Here is a 15,712-nt window from a genome sequence, read left to right on the forward strand (position 1 = left end):
GGTCAAAATACATAAAAAAGACTTGAGTAAGTCCATCTGAATTAACGAGGCCGTTGTACCCCCCCTGGCGACAGGACTAAATTACATTTTGATAAAAAGGAACTTTTTTATAATAAATCGTTTTTATTATTTATACAGGGTGTTTCAAAAAAAGGTAACCCCGTCTCTAGGGTAGGTAAAAAACTGAAAAATAATTGGGGTTTGCTCAGTAAAAAATTTTTGTAACGCCATCCGTTTTCATGATTTATATGATCGGTTTTCATATCGATGATTTATGAAAATTTTGACAAAATAAAAAAATATGGCATCGATAAACCATTGCCGTTGTGCTTATTTTTATTTATACAGGGAGTTTTTTTTTGCTTGGACTTTAGTCATTAAGCCAGTCTCAATCAAAAGTAAATGTATTAAAGATATTGCCAATTAGTGAAACATGGTTATTATAATAATATTACAATTTTTTAACTTCTTATTTACCTACTTATTACAGCTAATGTACATACTATGTTAATAAATATTATAAATATATTATACTACTTAATGTTTATCAAGAACACATAGTGTATACATTTTACAAATAAAAATAATAGTGTTAATATAATACAGGGAGTTAAACTTGTTACGATTTTCATATAAAATTGGTTATAACTTTGTAAATACCCTGTATAACATACAAAACCTTTATAGTGTTAATATAATACAGGGAGTTAAACTTGTTACGATTTTCATATAAAATTGGTTATAACTTTGTAAATACCCTGTATAACATACAAAACCTTTATATTTTTGTAATGGAGAAGTTAAGAAGATTTCGACTATAAAATAAAATATAGGGTGTTCCATTAAAAAAAAACAAAACTTTGATTTGCCACTATGTTATCGAACACTCTGTAACATTCTAACTAATTTTGTAATGTGATGTTCAAAGTTGGCTACAATTTTTGTTATTAACTTTTATCGCTATCCATTACTATAATAACGGATCTACGGAGCTTTACCCCACTAAACAATCGTCCTGTATAATAGCAGTTAAATATTGTATTGTTGGCTAGTTGTAAGCTATTCTGAAAATTTCAGGTACCTAGGTAGCCTAGAACTATTTTTAAAATGGATTACAAAATTTGCGGAAACCGTGAAATTTCCTTTTAGAATGAGGGGGGTTTAAAAGTTAGTCGAACATTATAAAAGCTGAGTTATACTTAAAGAAGCCCCATCAAATGCCTATTTTGTAATTGTTTCTCACGAAATTTGTTATAACTCCATTTCTAACAATCGGATCAAAGTTTACCAAACGCCAATTTGATCATTTTTCAAAAGGACCAATTTTCATTTTAACGCAATTAAATATCTCTAATAGTTTAGGACATACAATCATTTAAACAATTAAATTGGTAATAACAAATTATCAGACAGGTTTTCAGGCTGATACCCTCGAAAAATCGAACTTTTGTCCCCCAAAATATAAACAAGCATAAAAGTTCATTCGTGATGTTAAGTCACAATGACGACCTCTCGTGGATTTCGGCGAACTAGTTTTATGGAGCTTTTTAATGTCAAATCGTTGTCAAATTTTGAAATTTTAAACGCGCGAAAACATATTCATTGTTTATGATTAAATGTTTTAAATTAATTGTTTTACATTTAGTATAAAAATAACAGAGGGTATATTTTTAGTCCATGTGATACAGTATGAAACAAGTTCAGAGTTTTAAATGAGTATAATTAATATATATTACTTACTTGCATAATGTAATCGTCTTTGCGAAAGTGGTCACTGCAAATATTGAAATTCTTGTTATATACTTTAAATAAAATATCTTCTAAACCACAAGCTTCGATCCATAATATTTGCTCCGTTTTTTAAGTGGAAAAGAATGCAACTATACTCCATCAGCAGATTTTTTTACACATTTTTATACAACATCAACGCCAACTTTTATTGAAACGTGAAGATTGATAATTTTATAGTACCCAACAATTGATTTAAAACATGTAAACATAAACAATGAATATTTTTTGGCTCTTTTAAAATTCCAAAATTTGACAACGATTGGACATTAAAGAATTCCATGCAACTAGTTCCGCCGAACTCCACGAGAGGTCGTCATTGTGACTTAACATCGCGAATACTCAACCCCCTGGCTCCTACCGTCCTCTCACCTTTACTTTACAGTATAAGGAACATAGGCAATGCAGTCTTTATGTGAGTTTTTAGCGTGGTGATGCCGATTTTATCAAAAAGAATTTGTAATCGAACATTAGAGAGATTAAATTAAAACTGTTTTAGAAAGGCAATCTACAATAATTTTAGGATTCATATGCGTGTAAGTTTATTTGATATACTATAGTTATTACTACAGTAAAACCTCCGTTAACCGAAATAATTGGAGGTCGACCGTTTCGGATAACAAGGAATTTCGGTTAAAAATAACATTGTTTTTTGTATTCTTCTTGTATCAAATTACATGGTATTGAAGAGATATAGCTGCAAAACATCGTTGTTAAAGGAAAATACAGTGGAACCCCAATAAGTCGGCCTCCGATAACCCGGAAGCCCGGCCAACCCGGACCGATTTTCATCAGACAAAACAAACATTTTTTCACTTTGAGTGAGTTTATTACCAAGAAATAAAGGATAATTTATACAACTGTACGTAACTAAGATTTACTGTGAATATGTATTTGATGTGTTTGCAATTATAATCGAGTTTACCTGTAAGTGTACCGTATTTTATTAATTTTTACCGTATTCTCCGGCTAACCCGAATTTTCGATAATCCGGATCGGTCGCGGTCCCGATTACTCCGACTTATCGAGGTTCCACTGTACAACAGAAAATAGAAGATTTCTTAAAAAACACTCTAAACATGTTCATTTTCCTTAATTTTATTGCTTTTTATAAATTCACTGTTTATTGACGAAATTATTGAAACTGTCAGCCATTTCGGTTAAACGATGTTTCGGTTAAAAATGTTTCGGTTAACGGATGTTTTACTGTATATTGATAAAATCGGCACCACTGCGCTAAAAACTCTCATAAATACTGCATTGTCTATGTTCTTTATACTGTAAAGTCAATGTGAGACGGACTTATAGACTATTATCGCCATTGAGAAAAGAAAAATTGGGTTACGACCTAGTTTTTGCGTTTTAGAACGGCGAAAATTCGTATACCGGTATGAGTATTATGACAGATCTGAGAAAATTGGCCAATCATCCTTTACTGATGAGGTTCCATTACGACCAAGAAAAGATGGAGGAAATTGCCAATTTGTTAGCTTTAGATCCAGGTTATAAGGATACCGTAGTACAATATATTGTGGAAGATTTGATGTTCATGTCTGACTTTGAAATACACACCTTAGCCATGGAATTTGAGGTAAGTTTGATCTGTGTACTTTTATCAAATTGAGAGGAATTTAAATGTGATGCTTTTTGATTTGCCATTCAATTAACTCCTCTTATTTTTTGGTCTTATCGCAATTTTAATATTTTTTTCAAAAAACTGATGTTAATATTTTCTAGACCGAATTCTGAACTCCTCACTTCGGAGCTGATGTATGGGGTTCATTCTATTCCTCAGGCTTTTGTGCTGATTTAGGTTCAGGTAGAGGACCCAGTTCTCATTCATGCTGATTAAAGTTTTTGTTCCTTTTTAGCAAACGTGGCACCCATTTTGAATACAGCTGTCTGAAAACCAAACCAAAACGTTATTGCTCGCTCTATTCCTTAGCCTCTTGTGTTGATTTAGGTTCATGTGGTGGATCCAATTCTAATTCATGTTGATTATACGGTGCATATAATCCTTTATAGCTTCTCTAAAACGCTCCAAATCACATTCGAACGAGTTTTTGTTCCTTTTTAGCGAATGAGGCACCCATTTTGCATATAGCTGTGTGAAAACCAAAACTCCAGTCAAAATATTGCTCACTCCACTCCTTTGCATCTTGTGTTGAATTATGTAGGGTAGAGGACCCAATTCTCATCCATTTTGATTAAACAGTGCGTATAATCCTTTTTATCTTCTCTAAATGCTTCAAAAGTCACGTTTGAACGAATTTTTGTTCCTTTTTAGCAAATGAGGCACCCATTTTGCATACAGCTGTCTTAAAATCAAAGCTTTATTTCTCACACTACTCCTTAGCCTCTTGTGTTGATTTAGGTTCATGTTGAGGACCCAATTCTCATTCAAACTGATTAAACAGTGCCTATAATCATTTTTCTCTTCTCTAAAACGCTCCAAGTAACATTCGAACGAGTTTTGGTTCCTTTTTAGCGAATGAGGCACCCATTTTGCGTATAGCTGTGTGAAAACCAAAACTCCAGTCAAAATATTGCTCACGCCACTCCTTTGCATCTTGTGTTGAATTAGGTTCATGTAGAGGACCCAATTTTCATCCATTCTGATTAAACGGTGCATATAATCCTTTTTATCTTCTCTAAATGCTTCAAAAGTCACGTTTGAACGAATTTTTGTTCCGTTTTAGCGAATGAGTCACCCATTTTGCATACAGCTTTCTGAAAAACAAAACTTCTGTCAAAATATTGCTCACGCCACTACCTTGCCTGTTGTGTTGATTTGGGTTCATGTGGAAGATCCATGTCTTATTCATACTGATTCATATAACAAGTTGTTTCAAAAGTATATGCTACATTGAGGAGATAGTGGCAAAGACTTCTTTTAAACAATTTTTGTCAATGAAAATCGAACCAAAACTTTACTTACTTACTGTTTTTTATATAAAGTGTCGTAAACTAACGTATCAATTTCCTTTGATTCCAGTGTTTAAGCAGATTTCTACTGCCAGATGAGTACATGCTAGCCTCGGGTAAGTTCATACAGCTCGACAAAATGTTGGTAGAACTGAAGGAAAACAATCATAGAGTATTAATCTTCAGCCAGTATGTTATAATGTTGAATATAGTGCAAGAATATTTAAGGATTAGGAATTATAAGTATATGCGGCTAGATGGAAGTACAGCCGTAAGTATTAGGTAAGTCAATATTAGTTTATTCTTCTTCTTATTTTGGAATCTACTCTGGATGGGTTTTTGCCTGTTTAGTTATGTCCTTCCAGTCAGATCTCTCTTGTGCTCTTCTCCTCCTTTGTCTTACATTCATGGTCATCTTCCACGTCATCCATTCAAATATTATTTTTGGTATTTTTGCAACTTTTTGTCGCTGGACATATCCCGGCCATGATAGTCTTTGACTTTTCACAAATCTTACAATATCATAACGTCCATTCAATTCATTAACATCGTCGTTTTCGCTGATTCTCTTCAGAGCAGCGGTAGATAGAGTAAAGATAGTGATGATGATATCCAACCTTCGATTGGGAGACGGTAATTAAAGAAGAAGAATAGATAGGAATTGAATACTTTGTAGCATTTTAAGATGTATCTATTGTATGCTCTTTTCTTGAAGTTGCACCCCTTAATTTATAGAATTTATATACTCTAGGCTAATTAGCAAAATTCATGGAAAAGTTATTTACCAGCAATTTTATTGCTGGAATCGAATCTTATGATTGTACATATTAATAATATAGGTATGCAAAGTCCGCAGATAGTGTGCTACTTTTTTTATAAACAAAATGGCGCCAACAAATCGTATTTTTTCCAATTATTGCTCTATAACTCCGAAGATATAAACTTTACAACAAAAACACACAAATAAAAATTCACCGCAATTAAATTCTGCATAGAGATATGTTTTTCCCGATTTGCTTCGACAAAAATTTTCCTCGGAAAATGCGGGTTTTCCCAACAAAATCTCTGATTTTCAAATAAAGTTTTAGGTAAGTAATTATTAATCAATAATTAAATAACTTAGTGACATCAAAGCTTTCTTGGTATAGATTGTAATTTCAGAAGCCGGTGAAAATTTAACGAATATTTTAACAACAATTCAATATTGTTAATTAACAATTTACGATCGCAATAATAACCAAAATAATCATGATACATTGATCAAACTTATAAATATTATAAAGATGAGATGCTTATTTAATATTTTATCGACAAAATATAAATTTTTCGTTTTTTTGCATAATCTTTAAATTTAAAAAAAAATAGTTATAATACGCTGGTCTAATTAGTAAAGTACAAAGAAAGGTTTTTATCAGCAATTTTATTGCTGGAATCGAATATTATGATCCTATATATTAATAATATAGGTATGTAAAGTCCGCAAATAGTCTGCTACTTTTTTTATTAACAAAATGGCGCCCCCAAATCGTGTTTTTTTCAATTATTGGTCTATAACTCCGAAGATTTTAACTTTACACCAAAAACACTCAAATAAAAATTCACGTTGCTCCATGAAGAGCCATGTTTTTCCCGATTTGCTCCGACGAAAATTTTCCTCGGAAAATGTGGGTTTTCCCAACAAAATCGCGAATTTTCAAATAAATTTTTTGGGCAAGTAATTATTTATTAATAATTAAATAACTTGGTGAAATAAAAGCTTTCTTGGTATAGATTATAACTGCAGAAGCTGGTGAAAATTAAACGAATATTTTAGCAACAATTCAGTTGTTAATTAACAATTTACAGTCGCAATAACAACCAAAATAATCTGAGTCATTGATCAAACTGAGAAAGATTATAAAGATGTAATGCCTATTTAATATTTTGTCGACAAAATATAAATTTTTCATTTTTTTGCATAATCTTTAAATGTTTAAAAAATATAGTTATAAACCAATTAACAATTCTGAGAAATGGTTTATTATATTATAATTTTGAAAAATACTTCAAATGCGTATTTCAATGGTCTTGAAAATTAATGCTTTAAAATTTTTTTCCAACCATTTGCAAAAAAGTTATAAAACAGAAAAGTAAACATACGATTACTCCGTTGTTTATAATTTGTTTTAATTATGTCAAAGCTTAAAAGTGATTTTATGGTACAAACTAATTACTCTCAAAAAATATCAAACATTAGTTCAATGGTTATATTTTAATCAAAGATTAAAAATGTTTTTAGTGTTTTCTTTGCAATTTCATCACATTTTCTCACCTTTTAAACCTTTCTAGGACTTCTACAAACGTTTTAAAAATCGAAATTAGCTAATTCGATTCAGTCATTTTGGAGCTGTTATAAAAAAAGATAAAAATGACGTTTATTAAACGTCATTCAATGTTTACATATCGAAACCGAACCGGACATACTGCGTGACTTGTCGCATTAGGAGTTTATACGATTAGATTTTTTTTGTTTAAAAGAGTTTATTTAACAAAATATTGATTTTAGGCAGGACCTTATAAACGAATTCACCGACGACCCCAGCTACTTCATCTTCCTCTTATCGACCCGAGCTGGAGGTCTAGGAATCAACCTGACGTCCGCGGACACGGTCATCATACACGATATCGACTTCAATCCGTACAATGACAAACAAGCAGAGGACAGGTGTCACCGAATGGGTCAAAGCAGGCCAGTTACAGTGTACAGGTTAATTTCGCAAGGGACGATCGAAGAGGGCATGCTGGAAATGAATAAAGAAAAATTGAAGTTGGAGAGGGAAATTACGGCTGATGGTAAGATTGGTTTTATATTGTATATGGTAAATTTCGAACTTGAAATTTTTGTGGTCAATCTTCTTCTTATTACGCCGTCAATTGTAGTTTTGGAAACTGCCGCACGAAAAATTTCTGCAGAGGAGCGGTCAAACCATCTTCTCAGGTCTTTCAGCCATAGTTCTGGCGTCTTCCTACTGATATTTTGCCCTGTACTTTAAATTCTAATATGATTTGAAGTAGTTCATATTTTTCCCCTGTCAACATATGTCCCAAGTATTGTATTTTTCTTTATTTGGCTATTCTTAGTAATTCCTTTGTTTGTTTCGTAAAGAATGGACCATAGATTCTTAGATATAGATTCTCAGATTCTTAGGGCCATAGAACCTTAGATTCCTGAGGTTAAAATAGGTCGATTTAAGCGCTCTTACCTTAGTACAAAAGTTAATAACAACCGAAATACAGTGTGTCAAAGTTAAACTTTTATTTTATTTATTTTTGAATATTTCCCGACAGGCATGGGACAACAACACGAAATTTGGTACTGGTACTGTACATGATGATGATGATACAGTAGAGTAGCGATCAACAGGTGGCAACAAACGAGGTCCAATATTGCGAAAGTTCTGCGAACTTTCAAAAGTGAGGCAGCAGTGCGTCGGTAATTCGACACTGGCAGTGACGTTTATACTATCAAAAACAATAATTTTTATACACATAGGCGCGAAATGTTTCCAAGTCAGTGACGTTCGATTTCTTGTTATAAAAAAATCGATTTTTAGTTAGTAGTTCCAAGATTACACAAAATCTAGGCATGGGATAAAAAAGTTTATTTGAAGAAAGTGTATTTTTTTGTCTTTCTTAATGGCGGTACAGGCTCCTTTTTTCAATATTTTATTTAGTTGTAGAGTAATTTCCACATACTAACATATTTCTGAAATTGGGCTCTGTACCGCCATTCTTTATTATATTACGAATATATGTACCAAATATCTCGACAAAATATTCAAAGCCGCAATCTTGGAACGCGTTTGTTGCTACCTGTTGATCGCTACTGTTTCCTCTTAAACAAACGTTTCTGGCTACTACCAGAGGCGTACGACGGGGGAACGTGTATGGTTGACCCTTCCCAAATTCTACTCCACTGACGGAATTTCTATTTTCGTGCAATTTTTTAATTCTCCAATACTTTCTATGTAAATAACATATTCTTCATTCGTAACGATAAAGCTATTAGTTTTCGAGATATTTGAAGCTAAAAACGAAGGAGCATAATACATTAATCAAAATAAGTGTGCCTTTTCATTTTTAACTTCAAATATCTCGAAAACTAATGACTTTATCGTTACGAATGAAGAGTATATTATTTGCATAGAAAGTATTGGAGAATCTAAAAATTATGCTAAAATAGCAGTTTCATCAGTGGCGTAGAAATTGGGAAGGATCAACCATTCTGAATATCTTCAGAACAAATTATATCAAATGAACAGCTTCTTTAACAAAAAAAATCATATATTTTTTATGTAAATTAATTGCATTGAAATTTCCAGAATCCGATAATCCAGACGTCAAGAGTGTTGTGAGGCTGCTATCATCCGCATTAGGCATCGACTCGTCTAAAGCTTCAACCTTGGCAACAGCTACACCAAAAAAGAAATCCTGAACGTTACATGTTTAAAAGAATTTTGTACACTTTTTACGTAAATATTACCTCGTTGGTAGGATTAATAACGTTTGTTACTTGTCTATTAGATTCATGGGATATAATATTCAGTTCACGAAAACCTGCACAGTGGTTGATCCATTTTCTTCGTTTGTTTTAGTTCTCTATATATTTTAAAGATTTTAAATAAAAGTATTTTTTCAATATGATTTGACTTTTTTCTTTTAATAACTTATTCATTGGAAGCTATTAACCCCTTAACGTCCACACTCGAGTTAACTCGAGCGCAGTTCGGAACACTCTGTGGAATATTATAATAGATAAAATATTGAGATTAAAACTCAATTGTAGCCTTAGGCTTTCTTAACATTTTCCTTTTTGAATCATATGCTTATGTTGGATAATAAAAAAGTTATGTACTTTAACAACTAGGCATGTTCTTCATCAATACAGGGTATTTCTAAATAAGTTTTTTTACTCGAAAAAATAATGACCGTTTGCTTTATAAACACATGTCCGCAAATGCTTCGTTTCCGAGATACAGGATGTTAAACTATTTTCTTACAAACTGACGATTTATTTGTTACTCTAAAACCGGTTGATATATGCAAATGAAATTTGGTAAGTTTTAAGAGGTAGTTATTGCGCCTTTTCAACGAAAACATTTCGTTTATAAATTCGCAAAAGTGCGTGTGTTATTGCGTTGCCGCTCCTGCAATACAAAGATCAGATTTATCGATGGATTCTTATGCAGTTTTTTCTTCTGAATCCAAATCTGAAAACGGCCTTTCGATATTTCTAACCGTTTTCGAGATAATCGACCTCAAAGTCTAAAATGTGACGTCACAATCGTTTTTTTTTCTGCCGACACACTACACATCCAGCTGAAATCGTTGCTATTAAGTAGGCTCGTTTTTTAATTTCGATTTGTTAAGCAAAGCATAGGTTATTTACATTTGAGTTTAATACTTCGTGAATGTCAAACTAAATTTTAAATTAAGTATTAATAAAACATCAATGACATTTGATAGTGAATTTAATTATTATATAAAATAAATAAGATGTTCAAAAATACAATTTGAGTATATTTTAAAAGCAATAATTTACTAAGAGATTTAAAAAGGTTTATACGAGTATATGGCCTCCCCTTTATGATAAATGAACTGTTCCATTTGCTATGAAATTAAAATATAGTCGGTTCGCTAAACTTGACACAACTGGATAGTGATTTTAGTAGGTATTTTTTTTTTGTTTTTTGCGAATTTTGCCAAAATTGGCAAAATTACTAATTACTTAGTAATTATTAACTAATTAGTAGGTAATCATTTTTTTTACCAAATTGGCAAAATTATTGACTAAAATCACTAGCCAGTTGTGTCTGAGTTTAGCGAACCGACAGTATATGAAATAATATTGTTTGGTATAAAAAAGTATGGTCTGATATGTGCAATTACATCCTAACGGAAAAAAAATTTGAAGATTTTTCTCAAATTATGGATACCAACAACATTTTCATTTATAACTTTTTTATTTTTAATTTTACGAAGAAAAGTTATTTATCATAAACAGTTCTTCATGTTTTAAGATTTATGATGCAACCATCATATATAAAATTTTACTAATTTTATACGAGGTATATAAAAAACATGAATTTCGATCAAGAGTAAACTACCTTTATATGTAGTTCATAACATTTAAATTAGAATGATATAATTGCACATTAAAACATAATTATTAATTCTAAACCACTTTTCATAATAGCAATTTTCCATATTATGAATTAAAATACGTAAATAAACAAAGTTTTCGTTATGATAATGCTCGCATTTTCAGCTTGTTTGTCATACAATTAAGAATTTTATATTCACAATGGGCATGCATACGGGATGTACCTAAAATGTTTATACCCATATGCACGCTCATAGTGAATATAAAATTCTTAACTATTTATAATGGGAAATAAGCCACAATATTATTAAAAAATGATTTTTATTAACGTTTCGACGCCCAAATCGGGTGCCGTTGTCAAAATACAAAATACTACTAACATAAACAAAAATGTTGTTGCTTAGTAAAAAAAATTCTTCTAATAATTTATTTAATTTGACTCATTTATATCGGCAATTCAGATACATATGATACATTTTAAAGTAGAAGACTTTAAAATGATATTGCCAATATTTATGAGTTGCATTCCTGGGACGACTTTACTGAAAGATAGTTCATTCGATTACTAATAATTTGGTATTAATTTTGAGAGTAATTTAAATGTAAGACCAAATACTTACGATGTCGGGATAGTATCATGAGGTTTTTCCTGGTTTTCCCTCGTGATTTACTATGAGATCTCTAGCGCGAGAATTTTAATGTCACCGTTGCATGTGGTTGTCTTTTTAAAGACAGATCACATGCTATGATTTTTTTGTGACGGATATTCTTGAGTTGGGGTTGATTTCATGTAATCGAATGAACTATCTTTCAGTGAAGTCGTCCCAGGAACGCAACTCATAAATATTGGCAATATCATTTTAAAGTCTTCTACTTTAAAATGTATCATATGTATCTGAATTGCCGATATAAATGAGTCAAATTAAATAAATTATTAGAAGAATTTTTTTACTAAGCAACAACATTTTTGTTTCTGTTAGTAGTATTTTGTATTTTGACAACGGCACCCGATTTGGGCGTCGAAACGTTAATAAAAATCATTTTTTAATAATATTGTGGCTTATTTCCCATTATAAATAGTTAAAATTGTAAAAATGCCACAAGAAAATAGCTTCAGAACAACATAAAATTCTTATTTATATGTCAAAAAATGCATAATAACTACCTCTTAAAACATGCCAAATTTCATTTGCATATCGCAACTGGTTTTAGAGCAACAAATAAATCGTCAGTTTGTAAGAAAAATTCAACATTCCGTATCTCGGAAACGAAGCATTTGCGGACATGTGCTTATAACGCAAACGATCATTATTTTTTCATGCAGAATTACCCCTTAAAGTTTATAGCACTTATTTAGAAACACCCTGTATTGATGAAGAACATGCCTAGTTGTTATCCTTCGGATGACCAAGCGGGGGAAATTGTGACCCCAGCGTATGTTTTCCTTTAATAAATTCAAAAGTATTTTCAATTTTCAACTCAATATTTTTTTATTTGACTTTAATATCATTCTAGATATCCTCATATTTTGAAATAAAAAAATTCCCTATATTTTACGAATAAAACCTATATTCTGAAGTTGATGTTTAGTAAAATACCGACTATTATGTGTAATTCCAAGTAGTTTTACGCTAATGACGTCGACTTTGCAAAGTAACAAGACACTTACTCAAGATACACACTACACATGACACTAATACTCATGTTGTGACTGGCTGAATGACATAAAGTCCATGCCATAAAAAAAATTAAAAAAAAACATCATTTTTTTGTTAATTGTCATTTTTGACATTTTTGACCTGGGGTCATTTTCCCCCCTTGGTCATCCGTGTAACAAAAAAAGGTTGGTCATCGGAAGGTTAAAGTACATAACTTTTTTATTATCCAACATAAGCATATGAATCAAAAAGGAAAATGTTAGGAAAGCCTAAGACTACAATTGAGTTTTAATTTCAGTATTCTACAAATGCTAGAATATTCCACAGAGTGTTCCGAACTTTAAGGAAAAAACACAGTATGATTGTTACACCCGATATAAAATGACATTTACCTGTCTAGCAACAATATTATTACACTAATATTCTTAAATAATAATGCTATAACATACTAGAAAATCACTCAAATCGGACAACAGGTTTAGGAAATTCGGGACATCAAACATGTATAATTCATCGAGTCACCCGATTTTTGTGATCGCGAGTGTATTTGCGAATTATGTACCGATGGCCTTAAGTGATTTTGGTTAAGTTTTAATATTTTGAACCTTAATAATTTTTAATAATCTTTGGTTTAGAATCTACAACTCAGAGATTGGACATTCTTAATTAATCACCCTGTATAGTCAATTATGGATTTTTCATTTCGACTTTTCACTTCTCTAGTATACATGTATGTTTAAAAAATGTATTAGTTATTGCCATATTGTTTAAATTGCAAAATTCTAGCAATCTTCCATTGTTATTTCTGGTTATTTCTCCATATAGTCCGTTCTTTAATGGTGAAATATTGCAAAACCTCTAAATTTTAAAGAACCGCTTGGATTGACATGAAATTTGGCATACACATAGCTAACAAGTCAAAGAAAAAAAGTGATATTGTGCCGATATGTGCTTTTGCCCTGGAGGGGGTTTTCACCCCCTCTTGGGGGTGAAAAAATACTCGTCCAAAGAAAGTCAGGAAATGGATAAACTGGCTAATTTTAAGTAACTTTTGTTCTATAGAGTTTTTTCACTAAGTAAATATTTTTCGAGTTATTTGGCAGTGAATATGTTCATTTTTTTCAACAAAATAACCAAGCTTTTAGACGGTTTTTCGCAAATAACTCAAATAGTAAGTATTTTGTCGAAAAAACATTCTTATCAAAAATATAGCCTGTAAAAATTTTTAAAAAATGGTGTATATATCACGTCTCTACACCTAGTAGAAGCAAATTCCAAATGGAATATAGACTAAGAACCGCTATAGGTGAAATTTCTTAATCATTTTAGGCACGATGGGACCCTATAACTTAAATAGTAGAACCTAAAAGAAAACGTTTGAACACTGTGCCGTCACTTTTCAGTGGCACATGCGTCGACAGTGGCGCATCAAACTTTCCACTTATGGACGGGATAAATAAATTAGAAGTTACCCTCCCTTACTAACAGAATTAAATTGTTTTTATTTTTTTAAGTTCTATGTGACTAACACATAGGATTCAGCGTAATTTTAACCCACCACCCCCTGCCCCCACCATCAAAAACTTCATTTTTCGTTTTTATTTTTTTTGGTGGGATGCAAACAAATTTTAAAATTTCAAAAAATTCACACGCATAGCTGAGGCTTTTATAAAACATGCCTATTTTTTATAGACCCATAGGTAGAGTGTACATAACCTAAAACAATTAAAAGAAATTTTTTTTTCAAAAAAGCGTATAACTTTTTTTGAGGAATAGCTGCAGGTCTAATTTTTTCTTAATCTTGTGTGTTTTATCAAACACTATATTTTTAATTTTTTTTTTCAGATTTTTCCGTAAGGCTCCCCACCTTCAAAAATCCGAAAAACTGTGGGGGTTTTGGGGGATTTTCCCTATTTTATAGACTTCATAATATATCAAATCAATTTTGTTTTTTTAGGTTATATGTAACTTGAAGTAACTGAGTCCTTTAGAATATTTAAAAATAAGAAAAACACGTTCAAACCCCCCAACACCCCCTTAAAAAACAGTTTTTTTGGATTTTTGAAGGTGACCAGCGTTACAGAAAAATCTGAAAAAAATTAGAAATATAGTGTTTGATAAAATACACAAGACTAAGAAAAAATTAGATCTGAAGCTATCCCCAAAAAAAGTTATATACTTTTTTCCAAAGAAAAAATTTTAAAAATTTTTTGAGGTTATGTACACTCAACCTACAGGTCTATAAAAATAGACCTGTTTTATAAAAGCCTTAACTATGCTTGTGAATTTTTTGAAATTTTAAAATTGATTGCATACCACCAAAAAAAAAAAATCGAAAAATAAAGTTTTTGATGGTGGGGGCAGGGAGAAGGGGGTGGTGGGTTAAAATTACGATTAATCTTATGTCTTAATCACATAGAACTTAAATAAATGAAAAAAATTAAATTCTGGTAATGAGGGAGGGTATTTTTTAATTTATGTATCCCGTCCATAAGTGGAAAGTTTGATGCGCCACTGTAGACGCATGTGCCACTGAAAAGTGACGGAACAATGCTCAAACGTTTTCTTTTAGGTTCTACTATTTAAGTTATAGGGTCCCGTCGTGCCTAAAATGATTAAGAAATTTCACCTATAGCGGCTCTTAGTCTAATACTTTAACGTGAAATAACAAAAAATGAAGCACATTTCGGGGAAAACTCATTTTAACTTATTTAAAGTGTTTAAAAAAAGCTAACGAGTTACGCTCAAAATAAAGTTAGTCCCTTTTGGTTTTGGTAAAAAATCGATAAATCAGTATCTCTTAAATGAACTTAATCGTTACGACTTCACAAGTTTCTTGACTCGTATATATATTGTTTATATGATCTGTAAGTTTCATCGGTTCAAAGTCCTTATTTTTAAAAGGGATGTAGTTAAAAGGGGTTGAACGAGTCACTGATCACGAATGTATGCAAATTTAGAAACACCAAATCTAAATCAATTTTTGTCTAAGAGAAAAACAAAAAAATACATGATATTCAGAAAAGCAAATCTGACTTTTTTTGTGTTTCGAGATTTTTGGTATCTCTAACAATTTTTAAGTTATTTTGAAAAAAAGAACATTTTTCAAAATTTAAATTTTTAAAAATTTTACTTTCATACCAAATTTTTTCAAAAATAAGCACTTTGAATCGATGAAACTTACAGATCATATAAACAC

The 15,712-nt window shown here is 31.3% G+C and overlaps 1 protein-coding gene across 1 annotated transcript in view; it reads left to right on the forward strand.

The window, feature by feature from the left end:
• LOC114330840 (SWI/SNF-related matrix-associated actin-dependent regulator of chromatin subfamily A containing DEAD/H box 1 homolog) overlaps positions 1–9,396 on the forward strand; it is a 61,577-nt gene extending 52,181 nt beyond the window's left edge. The window contains exons 10-13 of the mRNA XM_028280255.1: positions 3,155–3,379; positions 4,784–4,995; positions 7,259–7,545; positions 9,075–9,396. Of these exons, the coding sequence (XP_028136056.1) occupies positions 3,155–3,379; positions 4,784–4,995; positions 7,259–7,545; positions 9,075–9,187 (837 nt within the window). The 3' untranslated portion in view covers positions 9,188–9,396. The remainder of the gene's footprint in view (positions 1–3,154; positions 3,380–4,783; positions 4,996–7,258; positions 7,546–9,074) is intronic.
• Positions 9,397–15,712: the final 6,316 nt, after the last annotated feature.

This window comes from Diabrotica virgifera, chromosome 7 (genome assembly GCF_917563875.1).
Source record: "Diabrotica virgifera virgifera chromosome 7, PGI_DIABVI_V3a".
Classification (NCBI taxonomy): domain Eukaryota; kingdom Metazoa; phylum Arthropoda; class Insecta; order Coleoptera; family Chrysomelidae; genus Diabrotica; species Diabrotica virgifera.